The following is a 17,695-nucleotide window of genomic DNA, read 5'->3' as shown; positions in this document are numbered from 1 at the left end:
ATGTTAAAAATTTCAATTAGCCCACATTAAAAATTCGTTCCCTGTGTTTTCCTCATGACCAAGGGATCCAATATCCAGGATGATTTTGAAGAGTGGGTTATTCTCAACATATGTTTTTTCTTGGATTTCTTCAAACCTACAGCTATTACCAGGTTACATCTTATTTTTCATTCTCTGCCAACCTTTAGTATTGTATTACTTTGAATATATGCAGTGGGCACAAATTGTTCTAATACTTGTTACGTATGATCCTGCCTCCTCACAAGAGCTGGACCCTCAAGTGTTTTGATTGGCCACCTAGATCAGTTCAAGATACCCCTCCACAACAGGTATACTGAATTGGATACTGTTGTGGGAGATGCTTTACCTGGGACAAGCTGCGACAGCCGGAACTCTGATACTGAGTCTGGTTCTACAGCGCAAAAGGGTGGGATGAAGAAGAGGAGAGCAGTAGTGATAGGGGACTCAATGGTCAGAGGTACGGACAGGAGGTTCTGTGGTCGGGACAGAGACTCCCGCATGGTTTGTTGCCTCCCAGGTGCCAAGGTCAGCGATGTCTCTGATCGCGTGCACAGCATTCTAAAGTGGGAAGGTGATCAGCCAGATGTCGTGGTACACATCGGTACCAATGACGTGGGAAGGAAGAGTGAGGAGGGCCTAAAGAGTGAGTACAAAGAGCTTAGAAGGAAGTTAAAAAGCAGGACCCCGAGGGTAGTAATCTCAGGATTGCTACCTGAGCCACATGCCAGTGAGGGCAGGAGTAAGGTGCTTGGGCGGATGAACACGTGGCTGAGGAACTGGTGCTGGGGGCAAGGTTTCCAATTCTTGGATCATTGGGACCTCTTCTGGGGCAGGTGGGACCTGTACAAGAGAGACGGGTTACACCTAAACTACAAGGGGACCAATATACTTGCAGGGAGATTTGCTACTGTTATTGGGGAGCGTTTAAACTAGATTTGCAGGGGGATGGGAACCAGAGTGCCACAGCAGATAGTGGAGCAGGGGTAAAAAGATAGGTCAGTTCAAGCAAAATCACAAATGGAAGGGTAGAGTGTTGTTCCCAGGAGCAGGCTGAGGGTAAGAGAGTGGGTTTTCTGACTGTAATTAATTATTTATTTTTTCAGTTAATTTTGGGTTTAAAATCGGAGGTTTTTTTCAAAACCGGAAGTCAGGCCAGGAGTGGCCAGGGGAAGTTTTTGGAGGGTTTAAAAGTGCACCAAAGTATACAGCGGGCAGCATCGTAGCGGGCAGCAGAGTGAGTGGGAAGTTGAGTGAGCTGTCAGGGCTTTGGCTCACAGGGCTTGGACGAGCAGGGGTGAGTTTTTGTTTCCTTACACTCTTATTAACTTTTCACTGTCTTACTTGACATAAAGTGTCCAGTATGAGTGTGAAACCAATGTGTTGTTCCCAGTGTAGGATGTGGGAGGTCCTGGAGGCATCTGGCCTCCCGGACATCCACATCTGTGAGGGGTGTGTCGAGCTGCGGTTCCTGAGAGACCGTGTTAGGGAGCTGGAACTACAACTCGAGGATCTTAGGCTGATGAGGGAGAATGAGGAGGTGATAGACAAGAGCTATCATCAGGTGGTCACACCAGGGCCACGGGAAGAGGCCAAGTGGGTGACGGCCAGGAAGGGTAAGGCTAGGGTGGTTGAGAGCACCCCGGTGGATTTGCCCCTGCACAACAAGTACTCCTGCTTGAGTACTGCTGGGGGGGACAGCCCGCCTGGGGGAAGCAGCAGTGGCCGTGTCTCCGCAGTGGAGTCCAGCCCTGTAACTCAGAGGGCTAAGGAAAAGAGGAGGAAGGCGGTATTAATCGGGGACTCGATGGTGAAGGGGACAGACAGGCATTTCTGCGGAGGTAGGCGGGATTCTCGCATGGTGGTCGGCCTCCCTGGGGCCGGGATCCAGGATGTCGCTAGTCGCGTCCCGGAAATCCTGAGGTGGGAGGGAGAGGAGCCTGAGGTAGCGGTACATATTGGTACCGCTGATGTGGGTAGGAAGGGAGAAGGGGTCATGAAAAGGGAGTACAGGGAATTAGGGAGACAGCTGAGAAAGAGGAAAGCAAAGGTAGTAATCTCAGGATTACTGCCTGTGCCACGGGAAGGTGAGGGCAGGAATGGAGTGAGGTGGAGGATTAATGTGTGGCTGAGGGACTGGTGCAGGGGGCAGGGATTCAGGTTCCTGGACCATTGGGACCTCTTTAGGGGCAGGGGTGATCTGTATACAAAAAACGGGTGGAACTTGAATCACACGGGGACCAATATCCTGGCCGGTAGGTTGGCTAAGGCTACTGGGGAGAATTTAAACTAGATAGGTTGGGGGGAGGGGAGCTAGAAGAGTTGACTAGGATCAAGGAACTAATTGATGGGGGGGAGGATGCAGGGGTAAGGGGAATTACAAAATTAATGGTAGAGGAGAGGGTGCAAGTGAATGAAGGCGGTAATTTAGATAAGGGAGTAGAGGGAGACGGTGTTCGCGACTCATCAAAGCGGGTTCAGATAAAAGCTGGAATAAGGACACTTTGCCTGAATGCACGAAGCATTCGGAACAAGGTGAATGAGTTGATGGTGCAAATCAGCACAAGTGGGTACGATCCAGTGGCCATTACAGAAACGTGGCTGAAAGGTGACCAGGACTGGGAGATGAATATCCAGGGGTATCAGGCGTTTAGGAAGAATAGACAGGAAGGAAAAGGTGGTGGGGTCACGCTATTAATAAGAGATAATATCAGGGTAGTACTGAGGGATGACATAGGCTCTGAGGAACAAAACGTGGAATCATTATGGGTAGAGATGAGGAATAGTAGAGGGAGAAAGACACTAGTAGGTGTGGTATATAGGCCCCCGAATAATAATGTTGAGGTAGGGAGGGCTATAAACAAGCAGATAAGGGATGCGTGTAAAAACGGAACGGCAATAATCATGGGGGACTTCAACATGCACATTGACTGGCAGACTCAAGTCGGTAAGGGTGGAATGGAGGAAGAGTTCTTAGAATGCTGTCGGGATAGTTTCCTTGAACAGCATGTTACGGAACCGACGAGGGAACGAGCTATTTTGGATCTGGTATTGTGTAACGAGGTAGGTAGAATTAAGGATCTTATTGTGAAGGACCCTCTTGGGTCTAGTGACCACAATATGGTCGAATTTCTGATTCAGATGGAAGAGGAGAAAGTTTGGTCTCAAACCAGTGTCCTCTGTTTGAACAGAGGGAAATATGATAGGATGAGGGATGAATTGGCTAAGGTAGACTGGGAGAGCAGGCTGGCAGGTAGGATAGCTGAGGAACAGTGGAGGATTTTTAAGGAGATCCTTTTCAGTTCTCAGCAAAAATATATTCCAGCAAAAAACAAGGATTGTAAGAAAAGGGAGAACCAGCCGTGGATAACGAAGGAAATAAAGGAGAGTATTAAAATAAAAACAGCTGCGTACAGAGTGGCCAAAAATAGTGGAGAAACAAGTGATTGGGAAAAATTTAAGAAACAACAAAGAGAGACTAAGAAAGCGATAAAGAAAGGAAGGATAGACTATGAAGCTAGGCTAGCAATTAATATAAAAAATGATAGTAAAAGTTTTTATAAATATATAAAAAGGAATAGAGTGGCTAGAGTGAATGTTGGACCCTTGGAGGACGAGAGGGGGGAGTTAATAGTGGGAAATGAGGATATGGCTGAGTCTTTAAATAAGTTTTTTGTGTCGGTCTTCACGGTGGAGGACACAAATAGTTTGCCAAATATTAACGATAGAGGGTTGGCAGCAGGAGAAATACTTAATACGATTAATGTTACCAGAGAGGCAGTGCTGGGTAGACTAATGGGACTGAAGGTGGACAAGTCCCCGGGTCCGGATGGAATGCATCCCAGGGTATTGAAAGAAATGTCAGAGGTAATAGTGGATGCGTTAGTGATTATTTATCAAAACTCGTTGCATTCTGGGGTAGTGCCGGTTGATTGGAAAACGGCTAATGTTACGCCGCTGTTTAAAAAAGGAAGGAGACAAAAGGCGGGTAACTATAGGCCGGTCAGCTTAACGTCTGTAGTAGGGAAAATGCTGGAATCCATTATTAAAGAGGAGATAGCAGGGCATCTGGATAGAAATGGTTCGATCAATCAGACGCAGCATGGATTCATGAGGGGAAAGTCGTGCTTGACGAACATGTTGGATTTTTATGAAGATGTGACTAGGGCGGTTGATGGAGGAGAACCGGTGGATGCGGTGTTTTTGGATTTCCAAAAGGCGTTTGATAAGGTGCCCCATAAAAGGCTGCTGAAGAAGATTAGGGCACACGGAGTTGGGGGTAGTGTGTTAAAGTGGATTGGGGACTGGCTATCCGACAGGAAGCAAAGAGTCGGAATAAATGGGTGTTTTTCCGGTTGGAGGAAGGTAACTAGTGGCGTGCCGCAGGGATCGGTACTCGGGCCGCAACTGTTTACCATTTATATAGATGATCTGGAGGAGGGGACGGAGTGTAGGGTAACGAAGTTTGCAGACGACACAAAGATAAGTGGAAAAGTGAATCGTGTGGAGGACGGAGAAGATCTGCAGAGAGATTTGGACAGGCTGAGTGAGTGGGCGAGGATATGGCAAATGGAGTATAACGTTGAGAAATGCGAGGTTATACACTTTGGAGGAAATAATAACAAATGGGATTACTATCTCAATGGAAACAAATTAAAACATGCTACCGTGCAAAGGGACCTGGGGGTCCTTGTGCATGAGACGCAAAAGCCCAGTCTGCAGGTACAACAGGTGATCAAGAAGGCAAATGGGATGTTGGCCTATATTGCGAAGGGGATAGAATATAAAAGCAGGGATGTCTTGATGCACCTGTACAGGGCATTGGTGAGGCCGCAGCTGGAATACTGTGTGCAGTATTGGTCCCCTTATATGAGGAAGGATATATTGGCATTGGAGGGAGTGCAGAGAAGGTTCACCAGGTTGATACCGGAGATGAGGGGTTTGGATTATGAGGAGAGGCTGAGGAGATTGGGTTTGTACTCGTTGGAGTTTAGAAGGATGAGGGGGGATCTTATGGAGACTTATAAGATAATGCGGGGGCTGGATAGGGTGGAGGCGGAGAGATTCTTTCCACTTAGTTAGGAAGTTAAAACTAGAGGACACAGCCTCAAAATAAAGGGGGGTCGGTTTAAGACAGAGTTGAGGAGGAACTTCTTCTCCCAGAGGGTGGTGAATCTCTGGAATTCTCTGCCCACTGAGGTGGTGGAGGCTACCTCGCTGAATATGTTTAAAGCGCGGATGGATGGATTCCTGAGCGGTAAGGGAATTAAGGGTTATGGGGATCAGGCGGGTAAGTGGTACTGATCCACGTCAGATCAGCCATGATCTTATTGAATGGCGGGGCAGGCTCGAGGGGCTAGATGGCCTACTCCTGCTCCTATTTCTTATGTTCTTATGGTGGAAATAATCTTTTGAGGTGTGTCGATTTCAATGCCAGGAGTATTGTGGGGAAGGCAGATGAGCTGAAGGCATGGATAGACACATGGAAATATGACATTATAGCCATTAGTGAAATTTGGCTACAGGAGGGGCAGGACTGGCAGCTCAATGTTCCAGGGTTCCAATGTTTCAGGCAGGATAGAGGCAGAGGGATAAAAGGTGGGGGGGTGGCATTGTTGGTCAGGGAAAATGTTACAGCGGTACTCAGGCAGGATAGATTAGGGAGCTTGTCTATGGGTGGAGCTGAGAAACAGGAAAGGTATGACCACATTAATGGGGTTGTATTATAGACCACCCAATAGTCAGTGAGAATTGGAGGAGCAAATCAGCGGAGAGATAGCTGACAACTGCAAGAAACACAAAGTTGTGATAGTAGGGGATTTTAATTTTCCACATATAGATTGGGACTCGCATACTGTTAAAGGTTTAGACGGGATAGAGTTTGTAAAATGTGTTCAGGAGAATTTTCTACATCAGTACATAGAGGTGCCAACTAGAGAGGATGCGATATTGGATCTCCTATTGGGAAATGAGTTAGGGCAGGTGATGGATGTGAGTGTGAGGGAACACTTTGGATCCAGTGATCATAATGCCATTAGTTTCAACCTGATCATGGATAAGGATAGATCTGGTCCTCGGGTTGAAGTTCTGAACTGGAAAAAGGCCAAATTTGATGAAATGAGAAGGGATCTGGGAAGTGTGGATTAGCACAGGCTGTTCTCTGGTAAGGATGTAAATGGAAAGTGGGAGGCCTTCAAAGGAGAAATTTTGAGAGTGCAGAGTTTGTATGTTCCTGTCAGGATTAAAGGCAAAGTAAATAGGAAAAGGGAACCTTGGTTCTCGAGGGAGATTGTAACACTGATTAAGAGGAAGAGAGAGTTGTATGAAATGTACAGGCAGCAAGGAACAGATCAGATGCTCGAGGAGTATAAAAAGTGCAAGAAGCTACTTAAGAGGGAAATCAGGAGGGCTAAAAGAAGACATGAGGTTGCTTTGGCAGACAGAGTGAAGGAAAATCCAAAGAGCTTCTATAGGTATGTTAGGAGCAAAAGGATAGTGAGGGATAAAATTGGTCCTCTTGAAGACCAGAGTGGTAGACTGTGTATGGAACCAAAAGAGATGGGGGAGATACTAAATGTTTTTTTTGCATCCGTATTTACTGAGGAAACAGGCATGGAGTCTACGGAAATAGGGCAAACAGGTAGGGAGGTCATGGAACCTTTACAGATTAAAGGGGAGGAGGTGCTCGCTGTCTTGAGGCAAATCAGAGTGGATAAATCCCCAGGACTGGACAGGGTATTCCCACGGACCTTGAGGGAAGCTAGTGTTGAACTTGCAGGGGCCCTGGCAGACATATTTAAAATGTCAGTATTCACGGGGGAGGTGCCGGATGATTGGAGGGTGGCTCATGTTGTTCTGTTGTTTAAAAAAGGTTCCAAAAGAAATCCGGGAAATTATAGGCCAGTAAGTTTGACGTCGGTGGTGGGCAAGTTATTGGAAGGTGTGATAAGGGATAGGATCTACAAATATTTGGATAGACAGGGACTTATTAGGAAGAGTCAACATGGCTTTGTGCGTGGTAGGTCATGTTTGACCAATCTATTAGAGTTTTTCGAGGAGGTTACCAGGAAAGTGGATGAAGGGAAGGCGGTGGATGTTGTCTACCTGGATTTCAGCAAGGCCTTTGACAAGGTCCCTCATGGGCGGTTAGTTAGGAAGGTTCAGTCGCTAGGTATACATGGGGAGGTAGTAAATTGGATTAGACACTGGCTCAATGGAGGAAGCCAGAGAGTGGTTGTGGAGGATTGCTTCTCTGAGTGGAGGCCTGTGACTAGTGGTGTGCCGCAGGGATCGGTGATGGGTCCTTAGTTGTTTGTCATCTATATCAATGATCTGGATGATAATGTGGTAAATTGGATCAGCAAGTTTGCTGATGATACAAAGATTGGAGGTGTAGTGGACAGTGAGGAAGGTTTTCAAAGCTTGCAGAGGGATTTGGACCAACTAGAAAAATGGGCTGAAAGATGGCAAATGGAATTTAACGCAGACAAGTGTGAGATATTGCACATTGGAAGGACAAACCAAAGTAGAACATACAGGGTAAATGGTAGGACTCTGAAGAGTGCAGTTGAACAGAGGGATCTGGGAATACAGGTACAGAATTCCCTAAAAGTGACGTCACAGGTGGATAGGGTCGTAAAGAGTGCCTTTGGTACATTGGCCTTTATAAATCAGAGTATCGAGTATAAAAGTTGGAGTGTTATGGTAAGGTTATATAAGGCATTGGTGAGGCCGAATTTGGAGTATTGTGTACAGTTTTGGTCACCTAGTTACAGGAAGGATGTAAATAAGGTTGAAAGAGTGCAGAGAAGGTTCACAAGGATGTTGCCGGGACTTGAGAAGCTGAGTTACAGAGAGAGATTGAATAGGTTGGGACTTTATTCCCTGGAGCGTAGAAGATTGAGGGGAGATTTGATAGAGGTGTATAAGATTTTGATGGGTATAGATAGAGTGAATGAAAGCAGGCTTTTTCCGCTGAGGCTAGGGGAGAAAAAAACCAGAGGGCATGGGTTAAGGGTGAAAGGAGAAAAGTTTAAAGGGAATATTAGGGGGGGTTTCTTCACGCAGAGAGTGGTGGGAGTGTGGAATGAGCTGCCGGATAAAGTGGTAAATGCGGGGTCACTTTTAACATTTAAGAAAAAGAAAGGGTTCATGGATGAGAGGGGTGTGGAGGGATATGGTCCAAGTGCAGGTCAGTGGGACTAGGAAAAAAATGGTTCGGCACAGACAAGAAGGGCCAAAAGGCCTGTTTCTGAGCTGTAATTTTCTATGGTTCTATGATTCTAAGAGTCAGTGAAGAGGAGTTCAAGGGTAAATCAGTTTTGGTCAATTTGAAAGGGAGAAGCAGGGAAAGAAGTTCAATGCAGTTAAAGTGCTGCTATTAGCCCTCAGCAGATGGATGGGGGCTGAGTGAGGGTCTGGGAGCCAGTTGCTAGCTCTGTGCAGTTGGGGCCCAGAAGAAGCCCTGGGAGCCTTTTGCTGGTTCCCTGCAGCTGAGAGATGGGATTTATGAAACCCCACATGACTGGGAGAAATGGCTCCAGACAGCATAGGTCATATGGTTAACAGTCTCCAGGCAGTTAGGCTCAGGAAAACTCCTGAGCTGCTGAGAAGGCAGTGGAAGGTCGCTGGTTCCATGCTGGAGAGGATTAAGGCCAAGAAAAAGTCCTGGGGCGCCATTTATAATTTGATGCAACTAGGAGACTGGAGTTCAGAAAAAGCCAGGGAAAAGGACCAGCAGGGAATAAACCACCAGGAGAAGACCACAGGTAGGAACAATTAAGGAGAGGAACTACTAGGGAGGGAGCAAAGAGAAAGGCTCCAAGCAGTAAAAGTGCTGCGCTTGATAGGCTGCAAGTGGTGAGGATTTGGAAGAAGCCTCAGAAAGCTGAAAAGAAAGCAAAAGATTGGTGATTCTGTGCTGTGACCTGATGGGGCAAAGATATCCCTTTGGAACAGTGGTAGTATGCTTGGTGTGGCCGAATAGCTGAAGTTGTTGCTGTGAGCTGGTGCTGGAATGCAGAGTCTGGAACCCAAACAAATGTGGACTTAAGAGATGAGATTGAAACCGTGAGAGGTGAGGAGACTTTGAGGGAATGCAGAAACTAGATCTTTGAAAGTGGAGACTTGAACTCCCTCGGGGTGGGGTGAGGGGGGGGGGGGGGGTGGCGGGGGGGGGGCTGTGTGGGGAGATAGTTTAACGAGATTGTGTAAGTCAAAGAGGATACCCTGGATGTCCGGGTGGTTTGCTGATAAATCTGTGGGATCTGTCCTGGTCATATCTGCCATTTATGGTGTAGTGTAGTATGTTTAACCACAGTTCGCATGTTAATTCACATAAGGCTCATGTTAATTTTGAATGTTTGAGTACAGAATGAATATTATAAATTTTTCTGACTTTGTAAAGTTTACCTTGCTTATTTAAAATTGTGGAATCTTGTGGGTTTATTCTCTAAGTAAGGACCTGAGATCTTAAACTTTGTTACTTTAAACAAAATGTTACTGGTCCCTAACTGGATTGTCCTAAAAAATGGGACGCCAGTCCAGGATCATAACAGGTTCTTTACTGAACCCATGTGGGACTGTAATTTATTGCAGTAGCAGCGTTAGTGACTAATGCCATAATTCTGAGACAAATTGACACCATAATGTGCTAGATAACTGATTAGAATGTATTACAGCAGTGTCATTCTATAATAATCCATGTCACAGTGGCAATCAAAGTCGCATTACTACAGCAAATTTAAGGTTCCCATTGATTTTGCTGGTGGGTGGAGCTGTTAAAACTGTGTTGGTAACAATGCGAAAGCCTCAGGAAATTATGGCATGGCCTAAAGTAATGGCCTAAGTCACTCATCATAATTTCCTGGATTTCTGCACCATAATAATGATGAACGTCATTGAGGTACCATTACCATGGCAAATATTTCAGCAAATTCTGATCCTAGAAGAAATTTGTACAATGGATATTCAGCACTGGTATTTCCTACCCCCAGGGAAAACAATTGCGCTGTATCCCCCGCTATCCCTTTCCACCTTGAGGAATACAATGCAATAGCCCGGTATGCTGTTGAGTTGACACTGTACCTTTCTTCTCTTTACCCAACAAGACAACTTTGGGTTTAAACAATGGAGTTTCAGTAAGAGTAGGCCGCAGTTCTCCCATTCTCAGATCATTTGGTGAGTCTCCTAAGGATCTCTGTAGAAGAGAGAGAAGTGGATCTTTCAAGAAAGCAAATAAGGGCAAAATTTCAAAGAAAGGATTACTTACATCCCACCTGAAGCATAGACATTACAATGACAAAAGGGTGACATTCTACCAGCACTTCATATTTAATAACATGTAAATTTTATATATTTTTCCCACCATATTTCTTCCAATCTTTCTGCACACCTGGAGTATTGTGTGCAGTTTTGGTGGCCTTATCTGAGGAAGGATATTCTGTAATAGAGGGAGTGCAACAAAGGTTTACCTGATTGATTCCTGGGATGGCAGGAAAGTCATTTGGGGAGAGACTAGGATTATATTTGGTTATCATTATATTCATTGGTGTTTAGAAGAGTGGAAGGGGATCTCAAAGAAACTTACAAAATTCTAACAGGATTAGGCAGGGTAGATTAAGAAAAGATGTTCTCGATTGTGGGGGAGTTCAGAACTAAGGGTCATAGTTTCAGTAGAAGAGGTAAACCTTTTAGGGCTGAGGTAAGGAGAAATTTCTTCACACTGTGGAATCTGTGGAATTCACTACCACAGAAAGTAGCTGAGGCCAAAATGTTGTTTGATTTCAATAAGGAATTAGATTTAGCTGTTGGGGCTAAAGGGATCAAGAAATATGGGGGTAAGGCGGGATCAGTGTATTGAATCTAATAATCAGTCATAATCATAATAAATGGCAGAGCAGGCTCGTAGGGCTGAATAGGTCACTCCTGTTTCTATTTTCTATGTATTATGAATAGCTGGGGTCCTTGCACCGATCCCTGCAGTACCCCACTAGTCACTGCCTGCCATTTGGAAAATGATCCTTTATTCCTACTCTTTGTTTCCTATCTGCCAGCCAGTTTTCTATTCATCCCAATATACAACCCCCAATTCATGAGCCTTAATTTTACAAGCTAATCCCTTATGTGGGACTTTGTCGAAAGACTTTTGAAAGTCTAAATAAATCACGTCCACTGGCTCCCCCTCATCAAGTCTATTAGTTACATCCTCAAAGGATTCCAACAGATTTGTCAAGCATGATTCCCCTTTCGTAAATACATGCTGACTCTGTCCGTTCCTACTACTGTTTACCAAGTGCCCTGCTACAAAATCTTTGATAATAGACTCTAGTATTTTCCCCACTAACAATGTCAGGCTGACTGGTCTATAATTCCCTGTTTTCTCTCTACTTCCCTTCTTAAATAGTGTGTTACATTAGCTACCCTCCAATCTGTAGGAACTGTTCCAGAATCTATAGAATCTAGTAAATGACCACCAATGCATCCATTATTTCTTGGGCCACTTCCTGGGTTGTAGATTATCAGGCGCTAGGATTTATCGGCCTTCAATCCCATCAATTTCCCCAAAACCGTTTCATTAATATTGATTTCTTTCAGTTTCTCCCTCTCACTAAACCCTGTGTACCCCAACATTTCTGATATGTTATTTGTATCCTCCTTTGTGAAGACAGATTCAAAGTAAGTATTTAGTTCGTCAGCCATTTCTTTGTTCCCCATTATGAGTTCCCCTGTTTCTGACTGTAAGGGATCTTCATTTGTCTTTACCAATCTTCTTCTCTTCACATATTCTTAGAAACTTCTACAGTCAGTTTTTATGTTCCCCGCGGGCTTACTCTCGTACTTTATTTTCCCCTTCTTAATCAATCCCTTGGTCTGCCTTTGCTGAATTCTAAATGGCTCCCAATCTTCAAGTCTGTTGTCTTTTCTAGCCAATTTGTATGTCTATTCCTTGGACCTAATACTATCCCTAATATCCCTTGTAATCCATGGTTTGGCCACCTTTCCTGTTTCACTTCCGCACCAGACAAAAATAACCAATTGTTGCAGTTCACTCATGCACTCTTTGAATCTTTGCCATTGTCCATCCACTATCGTCCCTTTAAGTAATATTTTCCAATCCATCATAGCCAAATCGCACCTGATATCATTGTATTCTCCTTTCATAAGATTCAGGATCCTTGTCTCAGAATCAATTATGTCACTCTCCACCTTGATGAAACATTCTATCATATTATGGTTGCTCATCCCCCAATGGGTCTCTCACACTAGATTGCCAATTATTCCTTTCTCATTAGACAACACCTAATCTTGGATGGCCTGTTCTCTAGTTGCTTCCTCAACATATTAGTCCAGGAAACTACCCCGTATACACTCCAGGAATTCCTCCTCTACACTATTATAGCTAATTTGATTTGTCCAGTCTGTATGCAAATTAAAATAGCCCATAATTATGGATGTTCCTTTATTACATGCATCTTTAATTTCCGATTGAATGCCATTCCTAACATCAACACTACAGCGTGGGTGTCCAAATACAATCCCCACTTACATTTTTGCCCCTTAGTGTTTCTCAGCTTTATTCATACAGATTTTACATCGTCGGAGCTAATATTTTTCCTCACTATCGCACTAATTTCCTCTTTAACCAGCAATGCAACTTCATTCTCTTTTCATTTTTTTCTGTCCTTCCTAAATACTGAATACCTCTGGATGTTCAATGCTCATGGGTAAGCCACGAGGACCAGATGGGTAAGCCACGAGGACCAGATGGGTAAGCCACGAGGACCAGATCGCCTCCACGGAGACAGGCTCAGGGGTCCGGAAGGAAAAGAAGGGGTTTAGGAGAGCGATAGTTGTGGGGGACGCAATGGTTAGAGGCACGGACAGGCGATTCTGTGGGAGTGAACGAGAATCCAGGATGGTAGTCTGCCTCCCTGGTGCCGGGGTACTGGATGTCTCCGAGAGGGTAGGAAGCATATTTAAAAAGGAAGGTAGTCAAACGGATGTGATTGTACACATTGGTGAAAATGATGTAGGTAGGAAGAGCAGGGGGGTCATACGAGAGAAATTCAGGGAGTTGGGTGCTAGGCTAAAAAGTAAGACTTCCAGGGTAGCAATCTCTGGACTGCTCCCGGTGTCTAGTGCAAGTGAGGCTCGGAACAGGGAGATTCTACAGTTGAACGCGTGGCTAAAGAACTGGTGCAAGAGGGAGGGTTTTAAATTCATAGATAACTGGGAAATCTTCAAGTCAAGATGGCAACTGTACAGAAAGGATGGGTTACACCTCAACTGGAAGGGAGCAAATATCCTGGCTGGGAGTTTTGCTAGAGTGTTTCGGCAGGATTTAAACTAGTGTGGCAGGGGGGTGGGGAACAAAACAGTAGGTCAGTAAATACTGAGGCTGGGGTTGAGCTGGGGGCCAGGGCAAGGCTAGCTAAGAAGAGGAGCACTCTGGAGGAGGATGACCTGAGTGAGCCTGGAGGTCTGGAGTGTATCTGCTTCAATGCGAGGAGCGTAACGGGTAAAACAGACAAACTTAGGGCCTTAATGCTTATGCGGGATTTGGATGTGGTTGCGGTGACGGAAACTTGGTTAAAAGGACAGGACTGGCAGCTGAATATTCCGGGGTATAAGTGTTTTAGGCGAGACAGAGGAGGGGCTAAAAAAGGTGGGGGAGTAGCGATATTAGTTAAGGAGCATATTACCGCGGTGGAGGGTAGACAACTTAGAGGGGTCATGTACTGAGTCGCTGTGGGTGGAACTCAGAAACAGGAAGGGTGCAGTCACTATGCTGGGGGTGTACTACAGACCACCCAACAGCCCACGGGAAGTGGAGGAAAGGATATGTCAGGAGATTCTGGATAGGTGCAGAAAAAATAGGGTTGTTGTAGTGGGGGACTTTAATTTCTCTGGCACAGACTGGAAAATGCTTAGAGCTGGGGGTCCGGACGGGGAGGAATTTGTAAAATGCGTACTGGAAGGTTCTTTGGAACAGTATGTAGATAGCCTGACTAGAGAGGGGGCTATACTGGACCTAGTTCTGGGAAATGAGCCCGGTCAGGTCGTCAAAGTTTCGGTAGGGGAACATGTGGCAAATAGTGACCACAACTCTGTTAACTTTAGGATAGTAATGGACAAGGATGAGTGCTGTCCTACGGGCAGGGTGCTAAATTGGGGGAAGGCTAACTATAGCCGAATTAGACAGGAATTGGTGGATGTTGATTGGGAGAGGATGTTCGAGGGTAAGTCCGCGTCTGGCATGTGGGAGTCTTTTAAGGAACTATTGATAAGGCTGCAGGATAGGCATGTGCCTGTAAAAAGGAAAGATAGGAAAGGTAGGATTCGAGAGCCGTGGATAACCAGGGAAATTGAGGATCTGATTAAAATGAAAAGGGAGGCGTACGTTAAGTCCAGGCAACTGAAAACAGATGGAGCTCTGGAGGAATACAGAGACAGTAGGAAAGAACTCAAACGGGGAGTTAGAAGGGCAAAAAGAGGTCATGAGATGTTCTTGGCAGGCAGGATTAAGGAGAATCCTAAGGCATTCTATTCATACGTTAGGAACAAAAGAGTTGTCAGGGAGAAAATCGGACCTCTCAGGGACAAAGGAGGGGAATTATGCTTAGAACCCAAGGGAATAGGGGAGATCCTAAATGAATACTTTGCATCGGTATTCACGAAGGAGAGGGGCGAGTTAACCGGGAGTGTCTCGGAGGGAGGTGTTGACCCGTTAGAGAAAATTTCCATTACAAGAGAGGAAGTGTTAGGTTTTTTAGGGAACATTAAAACTGACAAAGCCCCAGGGCCTGATGGCATCTATCCTCGACTGCTCAGGGAGACGAGAGATGAAATTGCTGGGCCTCTGATGGAAATCTTTGTCGCTTCTTTGGACACGGGTGAGGTCCCTGAGGATTGGAGGATAGCAAATGTGGTCCCGTTGTTTAAGAAGGGTAGCAGAGATAACCCAGGAAATTATAGGCCGGTGAGCTTGACGTCCGTGGTAGGGAAGTTGTTGGAGAGGATTCTTAGAGACAGGATGTATGTGCATTTAGAACGGAACAATCTCGTTAGTGACAGACAGCATGGTTTTGTAAGAGGGAGGTCGTGCCTTACAAATTTGGTGGAGTTTTTTGAGGAAGTGACAAAAACGGTTGATGAAGGAAGGGCCGTGGATGTCGTCTATCTGGATTTCAGTAAGGCATTTGACAAAGTCCCACATGGCAGGTTGGTTAAGAAGGTTAAGACTCATGGGATACAAGGAGAAGTGGCTAGATGGGTGGAGAACTGGCTTGGCCATAGGAGACAGAGGGTAGTGGTCGAAGGGTCTTTTTCCGGCTGGAGGTCTGTGACAAGTGGTGTTCCGCAGGGCTCTGTACTGGGACCTCTGCTATTTGTGATATATATAAATGATTTGGAAGAAGGTGTAACTGGTGTAATCAGCAAGTTTGCGGATGACACGAAGATGGCTGAACTTGCGGATAGCGAAGAGCATTGTCGGGCAATACAGCAGGATGTAGATAGGCTGGAAAATTGGGCGGAGAGGTGGCAGATGGAGTTTAATCCGGATAAATGCGAAGTGATGCATTTTGGAAGAAATAATGTAGGGAGGAGTTATACAATAAATGGCAGAGTCATCAGGAGTATAGAAACACAGAGGGACCTAGGTGTGCAAGTCCACAAATCCTTGAAGGTGGCAACACAGGTGGAGAAGGTGGTGAAGAAGGCATATGGTATGCTTGCCTTTATAGGATGGGGTATAGAGTATAAAAGCTGGAGTCTGATGATGCAGCTGTATAGAACGCTGGTTAGGCCACATTTGTAGTACTGCGTCCAGTTCTGGTCGCCGCACTACCAGAAGGACGTGGAGGCGTTAGAGAGAGTGCAGAGAAGGTTTACCAGGATGTTACCTGGTATGGAGGGTCTTAGCTATGAGGAGAGATTGGGTAGACTGGGGTTGTTCTCCTTGGAAAGACGGAGAATGAGGGGAGATCTAATAGAGGTGTACAAGATTATGAAGGGTATAGATAGGGTGAACAGTGGGAAGCTTTTTCCCAGGTCGGAGGTGACGATCACGAGGGGTCACGGGCTCAAGGTGAGAGGGGCGAAGTATAACTCAGATATCAGAGGGACGTTTTTTACACAGAGGGTGGTGGGGGCCTGGAATGCACTGCCAGGTAGGGTGGTGGAGGCAGGCACGCTGACATCGTTTAAGACTTACCTGGATAGTCACATGAGCAGCCTGGGAATGGAGGGATACAAACGATTGGTCTAGTTGGACCAAGGAGCGGCACAGGCTTGGAGGGCCGAAGGGCCTGTTTCCTGTGCTGTACTGTTCTTTGTTCTTTGTTCTATCCCTGGTCACCCTGCAGCCATGTTTCTGTAATACCAACTATATCATATATGTTTACATCTATTTGCGTGATTAATTAATCCACTTTATTGCAAATACTCCACACATTACGCACAAAGTCTTAAGGCTCTGATGAAGGGTCATCCAGACTTGAAACATTGGCTCTATTCTCTCTCCACAGATGCTGTCAGATCTGCTGCGTTTCTCCAGCATTTTCTGTTTTGTTTCAGATTCCAACATCTGCAATATTTTGCCTTTAAGCCTATGGCTTGTTGGTTTAACATTACTTGTCCCATTCCCACTATCTTACATTGTGGCACTGTTTGATTCTGGCTCTTGATTTCCCTGTCCATCACTTTTCTTATTCCCCTTCCTGTATTTTGTTCCTGTCCTTGATTTTCGCTTCTCTGACTCCTTGCATAGGTTCCCATCCCCCTGTTGTTTTAGTTTAAACTCTCCCCAACCACTCTGGCAAATACTCCCCCTAGGACATCAGTCCCAGTCCTGCCCAGGTGTAACCTGTCCAGTTTGTACTGGTCTCACCTCCCCCAGAACTGGTCCCAATGTCCCAGGAATCTTATACTATCCCGTCATACCATCTCTTCAGTTACGTAAGCATCTGACATCTGGCATGACTCACCCCAAAAAGCACCTGCATAACCCAGACAATAGGTGCTACCAATCCCAATCCTTTGCCAATAAAGTCCATGCATTCTTATGATCGCTGAAATTAGTAACTTAACAATAAAGGTAACAATGTGAAGGACAAATCAACAATAAAGCCTGTATGGTAAAGTTAAGATGATACAAATACTTTGTCAATTTTATCAGTTACCTCCAGTGTAACTTCCTTTGCTGATACAGGCCACTTATGTTCATATTTTTCTTTTGCAGAATGTTCTAAGTTCGTCGCACCTGTTGAATTTTCATCAGATCCTTCTTGACTATGCTTTCCTACCAAATGCTGAACAGACTTCACCATATTTTTCAGATCCTCTGGATAAGGGGTAGGATATCGCTTAAGATTTATTTCAACCTGAAATTCAAACAAAATATATGAAATAGATGTAAATCTCTTTGAATTTCTTTACTCTATAATCATAGAATCATAGAAACCCTACAGTGCGGAAGGAGGCCATTCGGCCCATCGAGTCTGCACCGACCACAATCCCACCCAGGCCCTATCCCCACATATTTACTTGCTAATCCCTCTAACCTACGCATCTCAGGACTCTAAGGGGCAATTTTTAACCTGGCCAATCAACCTAATGTAACAGATGATCACCACAGCATTATAAATCCAACAATGAATGTCAACTATCTTCATTG

General features: G+C 45.3%; 1 protein-coding gene across 1 annotated transcript in view; it reads right to left on the bottom strand.

Moving 5' to 3' along the window:
* The window catches only part of LOC144488043 (leucine-rich repeat-containing protein 7-like), a gene marked incomplete at both ends in the record, with an annotated part of 99,714 nt that extends 82,312 nt beyond the window's left edge, over nt 1-17,402 (bottom strand). The window contains 2 exons of the mRNA XM_078206067.1: nt 10,105-10,216; nt 17,202-17,402. Of these exons, the coding sequence (XP_078062193.1) occupies nt 10,105-10,216; nt 17,202-17,402 (313 nt within the window). The remainder of the gene's footprint in view (nt 1-10,104; nt 10,217-17,201) is intronic.
* Nucleotides 17,403-17,695: the final 293 nt, after the last annotated feature.

The sequence above is a fragment of the Mustelus asterias genome, unplaced genomic scaffold (assembly GCF_964213995.1).
Source record: "Mustelus asterias unplaced genomic scaffold, sMusAst1.hap1.1 HAP1_SCAFFOLD_1234, whole genome shotgun sequence".
Lineage (NCBI taxonomy): Eukaryota > Metazoa > Chordata > Chondrichthyes > Carcharhiniformes > Triakidae > Mustelus > Mustelus asterias.
This window is presented reverse-complemented; position numbering and strand designations above follow the sequence as displayed.